The sequence below is a fragment of the Populus nigra genome, chromosome 19 (genome assembly GCF_951802175.1).
Source record: "Populus nigra chromosome 19, ddPopNigr1.1, whole genome shotgun sequence".
Classification (NCBI taxonomy): Eukaryota; Viridiplantae; Streptophyta; class Magnoliopsida; order Malpighiales; family Salicaceae; genus Populus; species Populus nigra.
The window spans coordinates 10,001-32,990 of NC_084870.1; the positions used below are offsets into that span (position 1 = coordinate 10,001).

Genomic DNA, 22,990 nt, shown 5'->3' on the forward strand with positions numbered 1-22,990 from the left:
CTCAAGTGAAATAAAAGAAAAACTGTGAGCCGACTAAGGCTGACAAAAGAAAGAAGAAAATAATAGGGAAATAATTAATGCATGGCTTCTGCGTGAACAGTAGCCATGTAATTATTTCCACCCAACATTACAAAGAAATGAAACGTTGACAGCCATGCAAGGCTTCTACGTGAACAGGTGCTTAGAATTAAATTTCACCGATGGCTGCTCAAAATTTGAAGAACCCTGTATCAAGCCGGTTAGGTTACTTCTCGGCTGTTGGGATCAAGAAAGCCCCAGACAGTCCTGATAGTTATTGGAATTCTCTGTTTATGCTCCATAGTAGTGATATGTAACCTTATATGTTGGAATATAGCCTCAGCTATGCTTTGAGGGGATTGAAAAGTGTTGTTAAAGACACGGTTGTTCCTCTCATGCCAAAGAAAGTAAACTGTGGATGATAGTAGAAGCCTTGCGATAAGATGAGTGATGTCATTCTTCTTGTGATAGGTTGAGGAAGCCCAGCGGATGAGATGCTGCCATGAACTTATCGGCCACTGCATGTTGGCTTTGGCATTGACTGTTTGCCATATAAGTTGTGATGTTATGCAGTCAAAAAATAAATGCTCGTGTGTTTCTGTATGGTGGCCACATAATATGCAGATGTTGTTCTCTATTATACCAGCTGAATGGAGCCGATCCATAGTTCGTAATCTACCAAGACATGCAAGCCACATGATGAAAGATTGCCGTGGTATGTGACCAGGAAACCATAGCAGGTGATGCATGTTGTTGATTGGTCGTTTATCACGTAGAAGTTCCCAAGCAGAGGCTACGGTGAATGTCCCTGATGGATGTCCCTTCCATATGCAGTGATCGTCTGTGTAGATTTTGGGATGGAAGAGGATGGAGTTCCATGTTGCATGCAGTAGAGATATGTCCAAGGAAAGTTCCATTGCCCTCCGTTGATGATAGCTGAAACTCTCGCTGTCCATGGTAGCCCTGTAGATGTGAGAGTTCGTATTGAATGGGAATCTATGAGCCTCTTTCCATCCGGTAGCCAGTAATCATACCATAGAGATGTTGAGGATCCATTGCCAATGCTTGTGATGAACCACCCTCTACACCATTCTCGGCTCTCCAATATTTTCCTCCATGACCAAGATGGATTAGATGGGATGTTGATGTGCCATATTGATCTGCCACGAAGCAAGTGTGTTGTTACCCAGGATGTCCATATGGATTCGGTTTGAGTGAGTAAACGCCATATATGTTTGATGATTGCTGCCCTGTTCCATGCTTTTAGACGTTTGATGCCTAAGCCTCCTTCCTGTAGTGGGTAGCAGACGGAGCTCCATGCAACCTTTGCCCCTGCTGTAGATAGGGTCGTGCCTTTCCACAGGAAAGCTGCCATAATACTCTCAATCTTCTTTATAGTTGCACCTGGAAGTATGAAGATAGATGACCAGTAAACTTGAATAGAAAACAAGATGGATTTGATCAGTTGTAGCCGACCCGCATATGTAAGAGAAATAGATGTCCACAGCTTAATTCTTGCAGTTATTCGCTCAACCAGAGGTGTGCAATCTGCATGGGTAAGTCGGGTGGATATTAGAGGAACACCTAGATGCTTTACAGGCAGAGTGGTCTCCTGTATTCCCAGGAAGTCTGCAATTGTGGTTCGCAAATTGGCATCAATGCCAGACATATAAAGCTTGCTTTTGGCATGGTTGATGGATAAACCTGAGATGGATGAGAACTTGGCTAAGCTTGATTTCAACACCTCTATGGATCCAAGATCAGCATGGCAGAATAGCATGAGGTCATCTGCAAAACTAAGATGAGTTAAATTAGTTGGCTTGCACCTCCAATGATACTTGAATGTGGGAGCTTGAACTGCACGGTGAATTATGCCTCCCAAGCCTTCCATCGCCAAGACAAAGAGGTATGGCGATAGAGGATCTCCTTGCCGAATACCTCGTGTTGCTTTGAAGAAACCATGCATGTCACCATTAAGACTTATGGTGTAATGAACTGAGGTGATGCAAGTTGTAATCCAGTTGATCATCTCCTGGGGAATGGCTATAGCAGTAAGGCTGGCAATAATATACTCCCAACTAACAGTGTCAAATGCTTTTTTCAGATCAATTTTCAAAGCACACCGGCCTTGTCCTGTGTTGAGATGATAATTATGCATGAGTTCTTGGGTGAGAAGAATGGCATCCGAAATGCTTCTGCCAGGTAAGAAAGCGGATTGAGAGAGACCAATGACATCAGTGAGAGCTTCCTTTAACCTGTTAACAATTAATTTGGATATGCATTTATAAAGCACATTACAACAGGAGATAGGTCTGAAATCATTCAGGCATGTAGGGTTTTCCAGTTTTGGGACCAGGGCAACTCTTGTTGCATTGACACACCGAGGTAGAGCATTGTTTGAGAAGAAATACCTGACTGCAGCAATAAAATCATCCTTAATAATGTCCTAACTTTTTTTGAAGAAGAGAGCATTATATCCATCCGGGCCAGGTGACTTATTATCAGGGATTGAGAACAAAGCAGATTTAATATCTTCATTGGTGATAGGGGCAGTGCAAGCTGTGCTTGAAGCTTCTGATATTGTATTAGGGAATATGTTCACAACTTCCGCAGTTTGTGTGCAACTAGGAGCTGTAAGAAGACGTTGAAAATATTTGGAAGCCGTGTTCCCTAATTCCTGCTGATCATGTATTATGTTGCCATCCTCATCCTGCAAAAAGTGGATCCTGTTTCTTACCTGTCGGTGCAGTAAGGATTTATGGAAAAAGTTGGTGTTCTAGTCTCCTAGATGCAACCATTGAACTCTAGATTTTTGCTTGAAGAAGGATTCCTCATCTTTGCATAACTGCATGTATTTTAATGCAAGATGTCGTTCAGCAGCTCTAGCATCCTGTAGTGTAGGGTTCTCATCAAGAGTGAATTGTGCTGCAACCCATGCAGCTTTAGCTTGGGCAACTCTACTGGTGATAGAACTTCTATGTTGTTTGTGTAGCTTACATAGTGGAAGCTTCAGACGCTGCAATTTTGTTGTCAATTTGAACATGGGATTGCCAGTTACAGGGAGGGACCAAGAGTCGTGGACAATGGAAAGAAAGTCATTGCGGTCAGCCCAAGCATTCAAAAATTGGAATGGAGATCTGCGAGGGTGGTTGTGGCACTGAAGATGTAATACCATTGCATTGTGATCTGAAATGGTTCGAGGTTGGAATGTTGCATATGTTGCAGGCCACATTGAAAATAGACAAGGGTTGCCAAATATCCAGTCCAGTTTCTTTTGAATGGTGTTGTCTCCATGTTGACCATTGTGCCATGAATATTTAAGGCCTGAGTATGGAACTTGCAGTAGCTCAGACTGATTGATGCATGCATTAAAATCATCTTGATAACGAGGCCAATGATTGTCCCCTCCCGAACGGTCACTTGCTTGCAAGATGGCATTAAAATCACCTAACACAATCCAAGGGATGCCAACAGTAGAATGACTCTCCTGGTTAATGTATGCCCAAAGAGCTAGCCTGGCAGCGGGAGTGTTGTGGCCATAAGTAAAAGTGATTCTGATAGGTGAAGGTGAGCTTACTTGAGTGACCTCACAAGTCAACCATTGTGAGGCTGAATGTGTGCAGGTGAGGTTTAGTTTCTGAGAATTCCATCCAACAAGGATTCAGCAAGTTGGGGAGGAGGGTAGATTGGAACAGTATTTCCAATATGAAGGAGCAAGATTTGGTTCAATAGAAGCAAGGTTAACAGCTGCTACCTTTGTTTCCAAGAGGCCAAAAATGTCGAGATTATTGTTTTTTGCCCATGCATGGGCAGTTTTCTGTTTATTGAGGCCATTAAGACCCCATATGTTCCAACTTCCAACTATGAACATTTATTCTGATGATATATACAGCAAGCAAATTAATGGCCCTTGGCCTCCTTGCGCTTCCGCCCTCCCTTCTTTTTCCTAACTGTCTTAGGAGATGGAGAAGGAGATTGAGACACAATGGCAGTGCGGGGTGCAGAAGTTGGTGAATTGCCTCCCAATACTTCTAAAGCAGTAGAGGATGTGTCACTAAGGGTTCGTAAGGAATCCATTTTGCTCTCAACACATGCATCAGTATTGAGGTGGTGATTATCAAATGCAGAAAAGTCATGATCTGCAGCTTGGCTAGATTCACAGTCGTCCACTGATACTTGTGGAACTGGCAGGGGATCATGAGTGGTGTGTGGATGAGGTGGTGATGGTAAGGGTAGTGGGGTTGGGAGAAGGGGTATTGTGGGCAGGGTGTATGGTGTTGGTGATATTTGTGGTATGATGGCAGTGTTGGAGGGGGGTAATGTGGGTTGGATGTGGGGAGCTGGTATCGTTTGTGGTATTGTATCCATATTTGAAGTGGCCATTTTGGGAGACTGGTCAATAATTAGAGGATCATGTAATGGGAGAGGCTGAGCATTCATAGCTAGAATGGGGGACAATGTTGTAGGTGTTGGGATCGGCTTAGAAAGTGAAGGATGAACATTCGTGGCTGGTGAAGAGGGTGGGTTTGGGATTAATGTAGGAGGACAAGAGTGCCCAAAAAGTTGGCATTTTTCACAGCGAGATGGCTTCCACTCATATTCCACAGTAACAGTGATAGGCTCAGTAGATAAAGGACAATCAATCTCAAAACTATGAGTAAATGGCAGTGCAGCATCAATTTCAACACACAGTCTTGCATATTCTAACCTGGTGCAGCTATAAGTGAGTTCATCACAAGAAAGTGAGCGGCCAACCATGATTGCCGCTAAGCTTAATCCTTGTTTGGACCAAAGAGGAAAAGGCAGTCCATGGAGACGGATCCACACTGGTAAAGTGGATATTTTCCTTTTGTCAAACTTGAAACGTGGGTGCCATTGTTGAAGGATAATGTTCTTGCCTCCAAACATCCATGGTCCCTTCTCAAGGACAGCATGCAATTCTTCTTTCGTTTTAAACCGAAATAACATGAAGCCATTGGTTGTTGTCATTACATTCTCAAGTCCATATGGACGCCAAACCCTAGATGCAATTGTATTCACGGCATGAAAAGGCATTTTAAAACCTGGAAAGAAACCAACCATACATCTCGTCCATTGTGATGTATTCTCCAATAACATTTGCTCTGTGATCTTAAGGCAATGCCCCACCGGTTGTCGAGGGATGGGATCTAAAATGAATCTAGTGCTAGAGTCTGAAACCCGAACTCTATCAGCCCATGAAGTCTGGATGGCAGTGGGTGCAGGTTTGATGGCATGGTTCTTGTTGTTTTGGTTTTTTGTGGTTGTGGTGTTCAACATGGTGGAGAGGATTGAGATCCTGGGGAATGGTTGTGAAAGATGGTGGTTCTGAGGGAAAAGAAAAAAAACGGAGGGATCGGTGAAAGATAGTATGGAGGCTGTTTTATGTGAAGATGGTCGGTCAAGGGATAAGGCAGTGGTGGTAGAGTGTTTTGGCAGAGGGATCAGTGCAGATGAAGCTCACCGGCGATCAGGCTAGAGGCAACAGTCTTCTTCTTCGCAGTCGCTCGCAGTCGCTTTCCTCTCACCAATTTTTTTTCCCTAAACCCTAAACCCTTCCTCCCTAAACCCTAAACCCTAAACCCTTCCTCCCTAAACCCTAAACCCTAAACCCAGTTCGAAAGGGCCATAACTTTAAATCCGACCGTTGGATCGCGATCAAACTTTTGCTGGAGTTTCCAGAGCCTCTTTTCCATGGACTGCATGTGGAATCCATACTCGGTGAGTTGGTGGTCTGGTAGCGACAGGCTTGAGTAACAGTTCGAAAGGGCCATAACTTTTGATCCGACCGTTGGATCGCGATCAAACTTTTACTGGAGTTTCTGGAGGCCCTTTTCCATGGAGTGCATGTGGAATCCATACTTGGTGAGGTGGACGTGTGGTAGCGCCAGGCTTCAGAAACAGTTCGAAAGGGCCATAACTTTTGATCCGACCGTTGGATCGCGATCAAACTTTTGCTGGACTTTCCGGACGCCCTTTTTCCATGGAGTGTATGTGGAATCCATACACGATGAGGTGGAGGTCTGGTAGCGCCAGGCTTGAGTAACAGTTCGAAAGGGCCATAACTTTTGATCCAACCGTTGGATCGCGATCAAACTTTTGTTGTAGTTTTCGGAGGCCCTTTTCCATGGAGTGCATGCGGAATCCATACACGGTGAGGTGGAGGTCTGTGAACGCCAAGCGTGAGTAACGGTTCGAAAGGGCCATAACTTTGAATCCGACCGATGGATCGCGATCAAACTTTTGCTGGAGTTTCCGGAGGCCTTTTTTCCATGGAGTGCATGTGGAATCCATACACGGTGACGTGGGGAGGTCCGAGAGTGCCAGGCTTGAGTAAGGGTTCGAAAGGGCCATAACTTTGGATCCGACCGTTGGATCGCGATCAAACTTTTACTGGAGTTTCAGGGGGCCCTTTTCCGTGAAGTGCATATGGAGTCCATACTCGGTGAGGTGGAGGTCTGGTAGCGCCAGGCTAGAGTAACGGTTCAAAAGGGCCATAACTTTTGATCCCACCGTTGGATCGCGATCAAACTTTTGCTGGACTTTCCGGACGCCCTTTTCCATGGAGTGTATGTGGAATCCATACACGGTGAGGTGGAGGTCTGGTAGCGCCAAGCTTGAGTAACAGTTCGAAAGGGCCATAACTTTGAATCCGACCGTTGGATCGCGATCAAACTTTTGCTGGAGTTTCCGGAGCCTCTTTTCCATGGACTGCATGTGGAATCCATACTCGGTGAGTTGGTGGTCTGGTAGCGACAGGCTTGAGTAACAGTTCGAAAGGGCCATAACTTTTGATCCGACCGTTGGATCGCGATCAAACTTTTACTGGAGTTTCCGGAGGCCCTTTTCCATGGAGTGCATGTGGAATCCATACTTGGTGAGGTGGACGTGTGGTAGCGCCAGGCTTCAGTAACAGTTCGAAAGGGCCATAACTTTTGATCCCACCGTTGGATCGCGATCAAACTTTTGCTGGACTTCCGGACGCCCTTTTCCATGGAGTGAATGTGGAATCCATACACGGTGAGGTGGAGGTCTGGTAGCGCCAGGCTTGAGTAACAGTTCGAAAGGGCCATAACTTTTGATCCGACCGTTGGATCGCGATCAAACTTTTGCTGGAGTTTTCGGAGGCCCTTTTCCATGGAGTGCATGCGGAATCCATACACGGTGAGGTGGAGGTCTGTGAGCGCCACGCGTGAGTAACGGTTCGAAAGGGCCATAACTTTGAATCCGACTGATGGATCGCGATCAAACTTTTGCTGGAGTTTCCGGAGGCCCTTTTCCATGGAGTGCATGTGGAATCCATACACGGTGACGTGGGGAGGTCTGGTAGTGCCAGGCTTGAGTAAGGGTTCGAAAGGGCCATAACTTTGGATCCGACCGTTGGATCGCGATCAAACTTTTACTGGAGTTTCAGGGGGCCCTTTTCCGTGAAGTGCATGTGGAGTCCATACTCGATGAGGTAGAGGTCTGGTAGCGCCAGGCTTGAGTAACGGTTCTAAAGGGCCATAACTTTTGATCCGACCGTTGGATCACGATCAAACTTTTACCGGAGTTTCCGGAGGCCCTTTTCCATGGAGTGCATGTGGAATCCATACTTGGTGAGGTGGACGTGTGGTAGCGCCAGGCTTCAGTAACAGTTCGAAATGGCCATAACTTTTGATCCGACCGTTGGATGACGATCAAACTTCTTCTGGAGTTTCCAAAGGCTCTTTTCCATTGAGTGCATGTGGAATCCATACTCGGTGAGGTGGAGAGGTCTCGCAGCGCCAGGCTAGAGTAACGGCTCGAAAGGGCAATAACTTTTGATCCCACCATTGGATCGCGATCAAACTTTTACTGGAGTTTCCGGACGCCTTTTTCCATGGAGTGCATGTGGAATCCATACACGGTGAGGTGGAGGTCTGGTAGCGCAAGGCTTGAGTAACGGTTCGAAAGGGCCATAACTTTGAATCCGACCGTTGGATCGCGATCAAACTTTTGCTGGAGTTTCCGGACGCCCTTTTCCATGGCGTGCATGTGGAATTCATACACGGTGAGGTGGGGAGGTATGGTAGTGCCAGGCTTGAGTAACGGTTCGAAAGGGCCATAACTTTGGATCCGACCGTTGGATCGCGATCAAACTTTTACTGGAGTTTCCGGAGGCCCTTGTCCATGGAGTGCATGTGGAATCCCTACTTGGTGAGGTGGAGATCTGGGAGCGCAAGGCTAGAGTAACGGTTCGAAAGGGCCATAACTTTTGATCCCATCGATGGATCGCGATGAAACTTCTACTGCAGTTTCCAAAGGCTCTTTTCCATGGAGTGCATGTGGAATCCATACTCGGTGAGGTGGAGAGGTCTCGCAGCGCCAGGCTAGAGTAACGGCTCGAAAGGGCAATAACTTTTGATCCCACCGTTGGATCGCGATCAAACTTTTGCTGGAGTTTCTAGAGGCCCTTTTCCATGAACTGCAGGTGGAATCCATACTTGGTGAGGTGGAGATCTGGTAGCGCCAGGCTTGAGTGACGGTTCGAAAGGGCCATAACTTTTGATCCGACCGTTGGATCCCGATCAAACTTTTACTAGAGTTTCCGGAGGCCCTTTTCCATGGATTGCATGTGGAATCCATACTTGGTGAGGTGGACGTGTGGTAGCGCCAAGCTTCAGTAACAGTTCGAAATGGCCATAAGTTTTAATCCGACCGTTGGATCACGATCAAACTTCTACTGGAGTTTCCAAAGGCTCTTTTCCATGGAGTGCATGTGGAATCCATACTCGGTGAGGTGGAGAGGTCTCGCAGCGCCAGGCTAGAGTAACGGCTCGAAAGGGCAATAACTTTTGATCCCACCGTTGGATCGCGATCAAACTTTTGCTGGAGTTTCCAGAGGCCCTTTTCCATGAACTGCAGGTGGAATCCATACTCGGTGAGGTGGAGATCTGGTAGCGCCAGGCTAGAGTAATGGTTCGAAAGAGCCATAACTTTGGATCCAACCGTTGGATCGCGATCAAACTTTTGCTGGAGTTTCCGGAGCCTCTTTTCCACGGACTGCATGTGGAATCCATTCTCGGTGAGTTGGTGATCTGGTAGCGACAGGCTTGAGTAACGGTTCGAAAGGGCCATAACTTTTGATCCGACCGTTGGATCACGATCAAACTTTTACTGGAGTTTCCGGAGGCCCTTTTCCATGGAGTGCATGTGGAATCCATACTTGGTGAGGTGGACGTGTGGTAGCGCCAGGCTTCAGTAACAGTTCGAAATGACCATAACTTTTGATCCGACCGTTGGATGACGATCAAACTTCTACTGGATTTTCCAAAGGCTCTTTTCCATGGAGTGCATGTGGAATCCATACTCGGTGAGGTGGAGAGGTCTCGCAGCGCTAGGCTAGAGTAACGGCTCGAAAGGTCAATAACTTTTGATCCCCCCGTTGGATCGCGATCAAACTTTTGCTGGAGTTTCCGGACGCCCTTTTCCATGGAGTGCATGTGGAATCCATACACGGTGAGGTGGAGGTCTGGTAGCGCAAGGCTTGAGTAATGGTTCGAAAGGGCCATAACTTTGAATCCGACCGTTGGATCGCGATCAAACATTTGCTGGAGTTTCCGGACGCCTTTTTCCATGGAGTGCATGTGGAATCCATACACGGTGAGGTGGGGAGGTCTGGTAGTGCCAGGCTTGAGTAACGGTTCGAAAGGGCCATAACTTTGGATCCGACCGTTGGATCGCGATCAAACTTTTACTGGAGTTTCCGGAGGCCCTTGTCCATGGAGTGGATGTGGAATCCCTACTTGGTGAGGTGGAGGTCTGGGAGCGCAAGGCTAGAGTAACGGTTCGAAAGGGCCATAACTTTTGATCCCATCGATGGATCGCGATGAAACTTCTACTGGAGTTTCCAAAGGCTCTTTTCCATGGAGTGCATGTGGAATCCATACTCGGTGAGGTGGAGAGGTCTCGCAGCGTCAGGCTAGAGTAACGGCTCGAAATGGCAATAAGTTTTGATCCCACCGTTGGATCGCGATCAAACTTTTGCTGGAGTTTCCAGAGGCCCTTTTCCATGAACTACAGGTGGAATCTATACTCGGTGAGGTGGAGATCTGGTAGCGCCAGCCTAGAGTAACGGTTCGAAAGAGCCATAACTTTCGATCCGACCGTTGGATCGCGATCAAACTTTTACTGGAGTTTCAGGAGGCCTTTTTCCGTGAAGTGCATGTGGAATCCATACTCGGTGAGGTGGAGGTTTGGTAGCGCCAGGCTAGAGTAACGGTTCGAAAGAGCCATACCTTTTGATCCCACCGTTGGATCGCGATCAAACTTTTTGCTGGAGTTTCCGGACGCTCTTTTCAATGGAGTGCATGTGGAATCCATACACGGTAAGGTGGTGGTCTGGTAGCGCCAGGCGTGAGTCACGGTTCGAAAGGGCCATAACTTTGAATCCGACCGTTGGATCGCGATCAAACTTTTGCTGGAGTTTCCGGAGCCTCTTTTCCATGGACTGCATGTGGAATCCATACTCGGTGAGTTGGTGGTCTAGTAGCTCCAGGCGAGACGAACGGTTCGAAAGGGCCATAACTTTGGATCCGATCGTTGGATCGCGATCAAACTTTTACTGGAGTTTCTGGAGGCCCTTTTCCATGGAGTGCATGTGGAATCCATACTTGGTGAGGTGGACGTGTGGTAGCGTCAGGCTTCAGTAACAGTTCGAAAGGGCCATAACTTTTGATCCGACCGTTGGATCGCGATCAAACTTTTGCTGGACTTTCCGGACGCCCTTTTCCATGGAGTGTATGTGGAATCCATACTCGGTGAGGTGGAGGTCTGGTAGCTCCAGGCGAGATGAACGGTTCGAAAGGGCCATAACTTTGGATCCGATCGTTGGATCGCGATCAAACTTTTGCTGGAGTTTCCGGAGGCTCTTTTCCATGGACTGCATGTGGAATCCATACTCGGTGAGGTGGAGGTCTGGTAGTGCCTGGCTTGACTAACGGTTCGAAAGGCCCATAACTTTGAATTCGACCGTTGGATCGCAATCAAACTTTTGCTGGTGTTTCGGGAGGCTCTTTTCCATGGACTGCATGTGGAATCCATACTCGGTGAGGTGGAGGTCTCGTAGCGCCAGGCGTGAGTAACGGTTCGAAAGGGCCATAACTTTTGATCCCATTCGATGGATCGCGATGAAACTTCTACTGGAGTTTCCAAAGGCTCTTTTCCATGGAGTGCATGTGGAATCCATACACGGTGAGGTGGGGACGTCTGGTAGAGCCAGGCTTGAGTAACGGTTCAAAAGGGCCATAACTTTGAATCCGACCGTTGGATCGCGATCAAACTTTTGCTGGAGTTTTCGGAGCCTCTTTTCCATGGACTGCATGTGGAATCCATACTCGGTGATTTGGTGGTCTGGTAGCGACAGGCTTGAGTAATGGTTCGAAAGCGCCATAACTTTTGATCCGACCGTTGGATAGCGATCCGACCGTTGGATAGCGATCCGACCGTTGGATAACGATCCAACTTTTACTGGAGTTTCCGGAGGCCCTTTTCCATGGAGTGCATGTGGAATCCATACTCGGTGAGGTGGAGGTCTGGTAGTGCCAGGCTTGACTAACGGTTCAAAAGGCCCATAACTTTGAATTCGACCGTTGGATCGCGATCAAACTTTTGCTGGTGTTTCGGGAGGCTATTTTCCATGGACTGCATGTGGAATCCATACTCGGTGAGGTGGAGGTCTCGTAGCGCCAGGCGTGAGTAACGGTTCGAAAGGGCCATAACTTTGAATCCGATCGTTGGATCGCGATCAAACTTTTGTTGGAGTGTCCGGAGGTCCTTTTCCATAGAGTGCATGTGGAATCCATACTTGGTGACGTGGACGTGTGGTAGCGTCAGGCTTCAGTAACAGTTCGAAAAGGCCATAACTTTTGATCCGACCGTTGGATCGTGATCAAGCTTTTGCTGGAGTTTCCGGAGGCCCTTTTCCATGGAGTGCATGTGAAATCCATACACGGTGTGGTGGAGAGGTTGGCAGCGCCAGGCTAGAGTAACGGTTCGAAAGCGCCATAACTTTTCATCCGACCGTTGGATCGCGATCAAACTTTTACTGGAGTTTCTGGAGGCCCTTTACCGTGGAGAGCAAGTGGAATCCATACTCGGCGAGGTGGAGAGGTCTCGCAGCGCCAGGCTAGAGTAACGGCTCGAAAGGGCAATAACTTTTGATCCCACCGTTGGATCGCGATCAAACTTTTGCTGGAGTTTACGGAGGCCCTTTTCCATGGAGTGCATGCGGAATCCATACACGGTGAGGTGGAGGTCTGTGAGCGCCAGGCGTGAGTAACGGTTCGAAAGGGCCATAACTTTGAATCCGACCGATGGATCGCGATCAAACTTTTGCTGGAGTTTCCGGAGGCTCTTTTCCATGGAGTGCATGTGGAATCCATACACGGTGACGTGGGGAGGTCTGGTTGTGCCAGGCTTGTGTAAGGGTTCGAAAGGGCCATAACTTTGGATCCGACCGTTGGATCGCGATCAAACTTTTGCTGGAGTTTCAGGGGGCCCTTTTCCGTGAAGTGTATGTGGAGTCCATACTCGGTGAGGTGGAGGTCTGGTAGCGCCAGGCTAGAGTAACGGTTCGAAAGGGCCATAACTTTTGATCCCACCATTGGATCGCGAACAAACTTTTGCTGGACTTTTCGGACGCCCTTTTCCATGGAGTATATGTGGAATCCATACACGGTGAGGTGGAGGTCTGGTAGCGCCAGGCTTGAGTAACAGTTCGAAAGGGCCATAACTTTGAATCCGACCGTTGGATCGCGATCAAACTTTTGCTGGAGTTTCCGGAGCCTCTTTTCCATGGACTGCATATGGAATCCATACTCGGTGAGTTGGTGGTCTGGTAGCGACAGGCTTGAGTAACGGTTCGAAAGGGCCATAACTTTTGATCCGACCGTTGGATCACGATCAAACTTTTACTGGAGTTTCCGGAAGCCCTTTTCCATGGAGTGCATGTGGAATCCATACTTGGTGAGGTGGACGTGTGGTAGCACCAGGCTTCAGTAACAGTTCGAAATGGCCATAACTTTTGATCCGACCGTTGGATCACGATCAAACTTCTACTGGAGTTTCCAAAGGCTCTTTTCCATGGAGTGCATGTGGAATCCATACTCGGTGAGGTGGAGAGATCTCGCAGCGCCAGGCTAGAGTAACGGCTCGAAAGGGCAATAACTTTTGATCCCACCGTTGGATCGCGATCAAACTTTTGCTAGAGTTTCCGGACGCCCTTTTCCATGGAGTGCATGTGGAATCCATACACGGTGAGGTGGAGGTCTGGTAGCGCCAGGCTTGAGTAACAGTTCGAAAGGGCCATAACTTTTGATCCGACCGTTGGATCGCGATCAAACTTTTGCCGGAGTTTTCGGAGGCCCTTTTCCATGGAGTGCATGCGGAATCCATACACGGTGAGGGGGGAGGTCTGTGAGCGCCAGGCGTGAGTAAGGGTTCGAAAGGGCCATAACTTTGGATCCGACCGTTGGATCGCGATCAAACTTTTGCTGGAGTTTCCGGACACCCTTTTCCATGGAGTGTATGTGGAATCTATACATGGTGAGGTGGAGGTCTGGGAGCGCCAGGCTTGAGTAACGGTTCGAAAGGGCCATAACTTTGAATCCGACCGTTGGATCGCGATCAAACTTTTGCTGGAGTTTCCGGACACCCTTTTCCATGGAGTGTATGTGGAATCCATACACGGTGAGGTGGAGGTCTGGAGCGCAAGGCTGGAGTAATGGTTCGAAAGGGCCTTAACTTTAGATCCGACCGTTGGATCGCGATCAAACTTTTGCTGGAGTTTCCGGATGCCCTTTTCCATGGAGTGCATGTGGAATCCATACACGGTGAGGTGGAGAGGTTTGGTAGTGCCAGGCTTGAGTAACGGTTCGAAAGGGCCATAACTTTGGATCCGACCGTTGGATCGCGATCAAACTTTTGCTGGAGTTTCCGGACGCCCTTTTCCATGGAGTGCATGTGGAATCCATACACGGTAAGGTGGAGGTCTGGTAGCGCAAGGCTTGAGTAACGGTTCGAAAGGGCCTTAACTTTAGATCCGACCGTTGGATCGCGATCAAACTTTTGCTGGAGTTTCCGGATGCCCTTTTCCATGGAGTGCATGTGGAATCCATACACGGTGAGGTGGAGAGGTTTGGTAGTGCCAGGCTTGAGTAACGGTTCGAAAGCGCCATAACTTTTGATCCAACCGTTGGATCGCGATCAAACCTTTATTGGAGTTTCTGGAGGCCCTTTACCATGGAGAGCAAGTGGAATCCATACTCGGCGAGGTGGAGGTGTGGTAGCGCCAGGCTAGAATAACGATTCGAAATGGCCATAACTTTTGATCCGACCGTTGGATCGCGATCAAACTTTTACTGGAGTTTCTGGAGGCCCGTGTCCAAGAAGTGCATGTGGAATCCATACTTGGTGAGGTGGAGGTCTGGGAGCGCAAGGCTTGAGTAACGGTTCGAAAAGGCCATAACTTTGAATCCGACCGTTGGATCGCGATCAAACTTTTGCTGGAGTTTCCGGACGCCCTTTTCCATGGAGTGCATGTGGAATCCATACACGGTGAGGTGGTGGTCTGGTAGCGACAAGCTAGTGTAACGGTTCGAAAGGGCCATAACTTTTGATCCGACCGTTGGATCGCGATCAAACTTTTACTGGAGTTTCCGGAGGCCCTTGTCCATAGAGTGCATGTGGAATCCATAGTTGGTGAGGTGGAGGTCTGGGAGCGCCAAGCTTGAGTAACGGTTCGAAAGGGCCATAACTTTGCATCCGACCGTTGGATCGCGATGAAACTTTTACTGGAGTTTCCGGAGGCCCTTTACCGTGGAGAGCAAGTGGAATCCATACTCGGCGAGGTGGAGGTGTGGAAGCGCCAGGCTAGAGTAACGGTTCGAAAGGGCCATAACTTTTGATCCGACCGTTGGATCGCGATCAAACTTTTACTGGAGTTTCCGGAGGCCCTTTACCATGGAGAGCAAGTGGAATCCATACTCGGCGAGGTGGAGGTGTGGTAGCGCCAGGCTAGAGTAACGGTTCGAAAGGGCCATAACTTTTGATCCCACCATTGGATCGCGATCAAACTTTTGCTGGAGTTTCCGGACACCCTTTTCCATGGAGTGTATGTGGAATCCATACACGGTGAGGTGGTGGTCTGGTAGCGACAGGCTAGTGTAACGGTTCGAAAGGGCTATAACTTTTGATCCGACCGTTGGATCGCGATCAAACTTTTACTGGAGTTTCCGGAGGCCCTTGTCCATAGAGTGCATGTGGAATCCATACTTGGTGAGGTGGAGGTCTGAGAGCGCCAGGCTTGAGTAACGGTTTGAAAGGGCCATAACTTTGCATCCGACCGTTGGATTGCGATCAAACTTTTACTGGAGTTTCCGGAGGCCCTTTACCTTGGAGAGCAAGTGGAATCCATACTCGGCGAGGTGGAGGTGTGGTAGCGCCAGGCTAGAGTAACGGTTCGAAAGGGCCATAACTTTTGATCCGACCGTTGGATCGCGATCAAACTTTTACTGGAGTTTCCGGAGGACCTTTACCATGGAGAGCAAGTGGAATCCATACTCGGCGAGGTGGAGGTGTGGTAGCGCCAGGCTAGAGTAACGGTTCGAAAGGGCCATAACTTTTGATCCCACCATTGGATCGCGATCAAACTTTTGCTGGAGTTTCCGGACACCCTTTTCCATGGAGTGGATGTGGAATCCATACACGGTGAGGTGGTGGTCTGGTAGCGATAAGCTAGTGTAACGGTTCGAAAGGGCTATAACTTTTGATCCGACCGTTGGATCGCAATCAAACTTTTACTGGAGTATCCGGAGGCCCTTGTCCATGGAGTGCATGTGGAATCTATACATGGTTAGGTGGAGGTCTGGGAGCGCCAGGCTTGAGTAACGGTTCGAAAGGGCCATAACTTTGAATCCGACCGTTGGATCGCGATCAAACTTTTGCTGGAGTTTCCGGACACCCTTTTCCATGGAGTGTATGTGGAATCCATACACGGTGAGGTGGAGGTCTAGAGCGCAAGGCTCGAGTAACGGTTCGAAAGGGCCTTAACTTTAGATCCGACCGTTGGATCGCGATCAAACTTTTGCTGGAGTTTTCGGATGCCCTTTTCCATGGAGTGCATGTGGAATCCATACACGGTGAGGTGGAGAGGTTGGTAGTGCCAGGCTTGAGTAACGGTTCGAAAGGGTCATAACTTTGGATCCGACCGTTGGATCGCGATCAAACTTTTGCTGGAGTTTCCGGACGCCCTTTTCCATGGAGTGCATGTGGAATCCATACACGGTAAGGTGGAGGTCTGGTAGCGCAAGGCTTGAGTAACGGTTCGAAAGGGCCTTAACTTTCGATCCGACCGTTGGATCGCGATCAAACTTTTGCTGGAGTTTCCGGATGCCCTTTTCCATGGAGTGCATGTGGAATCCATACACGGTGAGGTGGAGAGGTTTGGTAGTGCCAGGCTTGAGTAACGGTTCGAAAGGGCCATAACTTTTGATCCGACCATTGGATCGCGATCAAACTTTTGCTGGTGTTTCCGGAGGCCCTTTTCCATGGAGTGCATGTGGAATCCATAAACGGTGTGGTGGAGAGGTTTGGTAGTGCCAGGCTAGAGTAACGGTTCGAAAGCGCCATAACTTTTGATCCAACCGTTGGATCGGGATCAAACCTTTATTGGAGTTTCTGGAGGTCCTTTACCATGGAGAGCAAGTGGAATCCATACTCGGCGAGGTGGAGGTGTGGTAGCGCCAGGCTAGAATAACGATTCGAAATGGCCATAACTTTTGATCCGACCGTTGGATCGCGATCAAACTTTTACTGGAGTTTCTGGAGGCCCGTGTCCAAGAAGTGCATGTGGAATGCATACTTGGTGAGGTGGAGGTCTGGGAGCGCAAGGCTTGAGTAACGGTTCGAAAAGGCCATAACTTTGAATCCGACCGTTGGATCGCGATCAAACTTTTGCTGGAGTTTCCGGACGCCCTTTTCCATGGAGTGCATGTGGAATCCATACACGGTGAGGTGGTGGTCTGGTAGCGACAAGCTAGTGTAACGGTTCGAAAGCGCCATAACTTTTGATCCGACCGTTGGATCGCGATCAAACTTTTACTGGAGTTTCCGGAGGCCCTTGTCCATAGAGTGCATGTGGAATCCATAGTTGGTGAGGTGGAGGTCTGGGAGCGCCAGGCTTGAGTAACGGTTCGAAAGGGTCATAACTTTGCATCCGACCGTTGGATCGCGATGAAACTTTTACTGGAGTTTCCGGAGGCCCTTTACCGTGGAGAGCAAGTGGAATCCATACTCGGCGAGGTGGAGGTGTGGTAGCGCCAGGCTAGAGTAACGGTTCGAAAGGGCCATAACTTTTGATCCGACCGTTGGATCGCGATCAAACTTTTACTGGAGTTTCCGGAGGCCCTTTACCATGGAGAGCAAGTGGAATCCATACTCGGCGAGGTGGAGGTGTGGTAGCGCCAGGCTAGAGTAACGTTTCGAAAGGGCCATAACTTTTGATCCCACCATTGGATCGCGATCAAACTTTTGCTGGAGTTTCCGGACACCCTTTTCCATGGAGTGTATGTGGAATCCATACACGGTGAGGTGGTGGTCTGGTAGCGACAAGCTAGTGTAACGGTTCGAAAGGGCTATAACTTTTGATCCGACCGTTGGATCGCCATCAAACTTTTACTGGAGTTTCCGGAGGCCCTTGTCCATGGAGTGCATGTGGAATCTATACATGGTGAGGTGGAGGTCTGGGAGCGCCAGGCTTGAGTAACGGTTTGAAAGGGCCATAACTTTGCATCCGACCGTTGGATCGCGATCAAACATTTCCTGGAGTTTCCGGAGGCCCTTTACCTTGGAGAGCAAGTGGAATCCATACTCGGCGAGGTGGAGGTGTGGTAGCGCCAGGCTAGAGTAACGGTTCGAAAGGGCCATAACTTTTGATCCGACCGTTGGATCGCAATCAAACTTTTACTGGAGTTTCCGGAGGCCCTTGTCCATGGAGTGCATGTGGAATCTATACATGGTGAGGTGGAGGTCTGGGAGCGCCAGGCTTGAGTAACGGTTCGAAAGGGCCATAACTTTGAATCCGACCGTTGGATCGCGATCAAACTTTTGCTGGAGTTTCCGGACACCTTTTTCCATGGAGTGTATGTGGAATCCATACACGGTGAGGTGGAGGTCTGGAGCGCAAGGCTTGAGTAACGGTTCGAAAGGGCCTTAACTTTAGATCCGACCGTTGGATCGCCATCAAACTTTTGCTGGAGTTTCCGGATGCCCTTTTCCATGGAGTGCATGTGGAATCCATACACGGTGAGGTGGAGAGGTTGGTAGTGCCAGGCTTGAGTAACGGTTCGAAAGGGTTATAACTTTGGATCCGACCGTTGGATCGCGATCAAACTTTTGCTGGAGTTTCCGGACGCCCTTTTCCATGGAGTGCATGTGGAATCCATACACGGTAAGGTGGAGGTCTGGTAGCGCAAGGCTTGAGTAACGGTTCGAAAGGGCCTTAACTTTAGATCCGACCGTTGGATCGCGATCAAACTTTTGCTGGAGTTTCCGGATGCCCTTTTCCATGGAGTGCATGTGGAATCCATACACGGTGAGGTGGAGAGGTTTGGTAGTGCCAGGCTTGAGTAACGGTTTGAAAGGGCCTTAACTTTAGATCCGACCGTTGGATCGCGATCAAACTTTTGCTGGAGTTTCCGGATGCCCTTTTCCATGGAGTGCATGTGGAATCCATACACGGTGAGGTGGAGAGGTTTGGCAGTGCCAGGCTAGAGTAACGGTTCGAAAGCGCCATAACTTTTAATCCAACCGTTGGATCGCGATCAAACTTTTGCTGGAGTTTCCGGATGCCCTTTTCCATGGAGTGCATGTGGAATCCATACACGGTGAGGTGGAGAGGTTTGGTAGGGCCAGGCTTGAGTAACGGTTCGAAAGGGCCACAACTTTGGATCCGACCGTTGGATCGCGATCAAACTTTTGCTGGAGTTTCCGGATGCCCTTTTCCATGGAGTGCATGTGGAATCCATACAGGTGAGGTGGAGAGGTTGGTAGTGCCAGGCTTGAGTAACGGTTCGAAAGGGTCATAACTTTGGATCCGACCGTTGGATCGCGATCAAACTTTTGCTGGAGTTTCCGGACGCCCTTTTCCATGGAGTGCATGTGGAATCCATACACGGTAAGGTAGAGGTCTGGTAGCGCAAGGCTTGAGTAACGGTTCGAAAGGGCCTTAACTTTAGATCCGACCGTTGGATCGCAATCAAACTTTTGCTGGAGTTTCCGGATGCCCTTTTCCATGGAGTGCATGTGGAATCCATACACGGTGAGGTGGAGAGGTTGGTAGTGCCAGGCTTGAGTAACGGTTCGAAAGGGTCATAACTTTGGATCCGACCGTTGGATCGCGATCAAACTTTTGCTGGAGTTTCCGGACGCCCTTTTCCATGGAGTGCATGTGGAATCCATACACGGTAAGGTGGAGGTCTGGTAGCGCAAGGCTTGAGTAACGGTTCGAAAGGGCCTTAACTTTAGATCCGACCGTTGGATCGCGATCAAACTTTTGCTGGAGTTTCCGAATGCCCTTTTCCATGGAGTGCATGTGGAATCCATACACGGTGAGGTGGAGAGGTTTGGTAGTGCCAGGCTTGAGTAACGGTTCGAAAGGGCCTTAACTTTAGATCCGACCGTTGGATCGCGATCAAACTTTTGCTGGAGTTTCCGGATGCCCTTTTCCATGGAGTGCATGTGGAATCCATACACGGTGAGGTGGAGAGGTGTGGCAGTGCCAGGCTAGAGTAACGGTTCGAAAGCGCCATAACTTTTAATCCAACCGTTGGATCGCGATCAAACTTTTGCTGGAGTTTCCGGATGCCCTTTTCCATGGAGTGCATGTGGAATCCATACACGGTGAGGTGGAGAGGTTTGGTAGTGCCAGGCTTGAGTAACGGTTCGAAAGGGCCTTAACTTTAGATCCGACCGTTGGATCGCGATCAAACTTTTGCTGGAGTTTCCGGATGCCCTTTTCCATGGAGTGCATGTGGAATCCATACACGGTGAGGTGGAGAGGTGTGGCAGTGCCAGGCTAGAGTAACGGTTCGAAAGCGCCATAACTTTTAATCCAACCGTTGGATCGCGATCAAACTTTTGCTGGAGTTTCCGGATGCCCTTTTCCATGGAGTGCATGTGGAATCCATACACGGTGAGGTGGAGAGGTTTGGTAGTGCCAGGCTTGAGTAACGGTTCGAAAGGGCCTTAACTTTAGATCCGACCGTTGGATCGCGATCAAACTTTTGCTGGAGTTTCCGGATGCCCTTTTCCATGGAGTGCATGTGGAATCCATACACGGTGAGGTGGAGAGGTGTGGCAGTGCCAGGCTAGAGTAACGGTTCGAAAGCGCCATAACTTTTAATCCAACCGTTGGATCGCGATCAAACTTTTGCTGGAGTTTCCGGATGCCCTTTTCCATGGAGTGCATGTGGAATCCATACACGGTGAGGTGGAGAGGTGTGGTAGTGCCCTGCTTGAGTAACGGTTCGAAAGGGCCATAACTTTGGATCCGACCATTGGATCGCGATCAAACTTTTGCTGGAGTTTCCGGAGGCCCTTGTCCATGGAGTGCATGTGGAATCTATACATGGTGAGGTGGAGGTCTGGGAGCGCCAGGCTTGAGTAACGGTTTGAAAGGGCCATAACTTTGCATCCGACCGTTGGATCGCGATCAAACTTTTACTGGAGTTTCCGGAGGCCCTTTACCTTGGAGAGCAAGTGGAATCCATACTCGGCGAGGTGGAGGTGTGGTAGCGCCAGGCTAGAGTAACGGTTCGAAAGGGCCATAACTTTTGATCCGACCGTTGGATCGCAATCAAAATTTTACTGGAGTTTCCGGAGGCCCTTGTCCATGGAGTGCATGTGGAATCTATACATGGTGAGGTGGAGGTCTGGGAGCGCCAGGCTCGAAAGGGCCATAACTTTGCATCCGATCGTTGGATCGCGATCAAACTTTTGCTGGAGTTTCTGGACGCCCTTTTCCATGGAGTGCATGTGGAATCCATACACGGTGAGGTGGAGAGGTGTGGTAGTGCCCTGCTAGAGTAACGGTTCGAAAGGGCCATAACTTTGGATCCGACCATTGGATCGCGATCAAACTTTTGCTGGAGTTTCCGGAGGCCCTTGTCCATGAAGTGCATGTGGAATCTATACATGGTGAGGTGGAGGTCTGGGAGCGCCAGGCTTGAGTAACGGTTTGAAAGGGCCATAACTTTGCATCCGACCGTTGGATCGCGATCAAACTTTTACTGGAGTTTCCGGAGGCCCTTTACCTTGGAGAGCAAGTGGAATCCATACTCGGCGAGGTGGAGGTGTGGTAGCGCCAGGCTAGAGTAACGGTTCGAAAGGGCCATAACTTTTGATCCGACCGTTGGATCGCAATCAAACTTTTACTGGAGTTTCCGGAGGCCCTTGTCCATGGAGTGCATGTGGAATCTATACATGGTGAGGTGGAGGTCTGGGAGCGCCAGGCTTGAGTAACGGTTCGAAAGGGCCATAACTTTGAATCCGACCGTTGGATCGCGATCAAACTTTTGCTGGAGTTTCCGGACACCCTTTTCCATGGAGTGTATGTGGAATCCATACACGGTGAGGTAGAGGTCTGGAGCGCAAGGCTTGAGTAACGGTTCGAAAGGGCCTTAACTTTAGATCCGACCGTTGGATCGCCATCAAACTTTTGCTGGAGTTTCCGGATGCCCTTTTCCATGGAGTGCATGTGGAATCCATACACGGTGAGGTGGAGAGGTTGGTAGTGCCAGGCTTGAGTAACGGTTCGAAAGGGTCATAACTTTGGATCCGACCGTTGGATCGCGATCAAACTTTTGCTGGAGTTTCCGGACGCCCTTTTCCATGGAGTGCATGTGGAATCCATACACGGTAAGGTGGAGGTCTGGTAGCGCAAGGCTTGAGTAACGGTTCGAAAGGGCCTTAACTTTAGATCCGACCGTTGGATCGCGATCAAACTTTTGCTGGAGTTTCCGGATGCCCTTTTCCATGGAGTGCATGTGGAATCCATACACGGTGAGGTGGAGAGGTTTGGTAGTGCCAGGCTTGAGTAACGGTTTGAAAGGGCCTTAACTTTAGATCCGACCGTTGGATCGCGATCAAACTTTTGCTGGAGTTTCCGGATGCCCTTTTCCATGGAGTGCATGTGGAATCCATACACGGTGAGGTGGAGAGGTTTGGCAGTGCCAGGCTAGAGTAACGGTTCGAAAGCGCCATAACTTTTAATCCAACCGTTGGATCGCGATCAAACTTTTGCTGGAGTTTCCGGATGCCCTTTTCCATGGAGTGCATGTGGAATCCATACACGGTGAGGTGGAGAGGTTTGGTAGGGCCAGGCTTGAGTAACGGTTCGAAAGGGCCACAACTTTGGATCCGACCGTTGGATCGCGATCAAACTTTTGCTGGAGTTTCCGGATGCCCTTTTCCATGGAGTGCATGTGGAATCCATACAGGTGAGGTGGAGAGGTTGGTAGTGCCAGGCTTGAGTAACGGTTCGAAAGGGTCATAACTTTGGATCCGACCGTTGGATCGCGATCAAACTTTTGCTGGAGTTTCCGGACGCCCTTTTCCATGGAGTGCATGTGGAATCCATACACGGTAAGGTGGAGGTCTGGTAGCGCAAGGCTTGAGTAACGGTTCGAAAGGGCCTTAACTTTAGATCCGACCGTTGGATCGCGATCAAACTTTTGCTGGAGTTTCCGAATGCCCTTTTCCATGGAGTGCATGTGGAATCCATACACGGTGAGGTGGAGAGGTTTGGTAGTGCCAGGCTTGAGTAACGGTTCGAAAGGGCCTTAACTTTAGATCCGACCGTTGGATCGCGATCAAACTTTTGCTGGAGTTTCCGGATGCCCTTTTCCATGGAGTGCATGTGGAATCCATACACGGT

The 22,990-nt window shown here is 49.2% G+C and overlaps 1 protein-coding gene across 1 annotated transcript; it reads right to left on the reverse strand.

Moving 5' to 3' along the window:
* Positions 1–811: 811 nt before the first annotated feature.
* LOC133679550 (uncharacterized) lies at positions 812–5,316 on the reverse strand. The gene is made up of 5 exons (XM_062102172.1): positions 3,934–5,316; positions 3,773–3,835; positions 2,822–3,655; positions 2,514–2,728; positions 812–2,273 (listed from the first exon to the last, which is right to left on the reverse strand). Exons 1-5 carry the CDS (start codon positions 5,314–5,316, stop codon positions 812–814), a joined length of 3,957 nt encoding a protein of 1,318 aa, XP_061958156.1.
* Between the last annotated feature and the right edge of the window lie 17,674 nt (positions 5,317–22,990).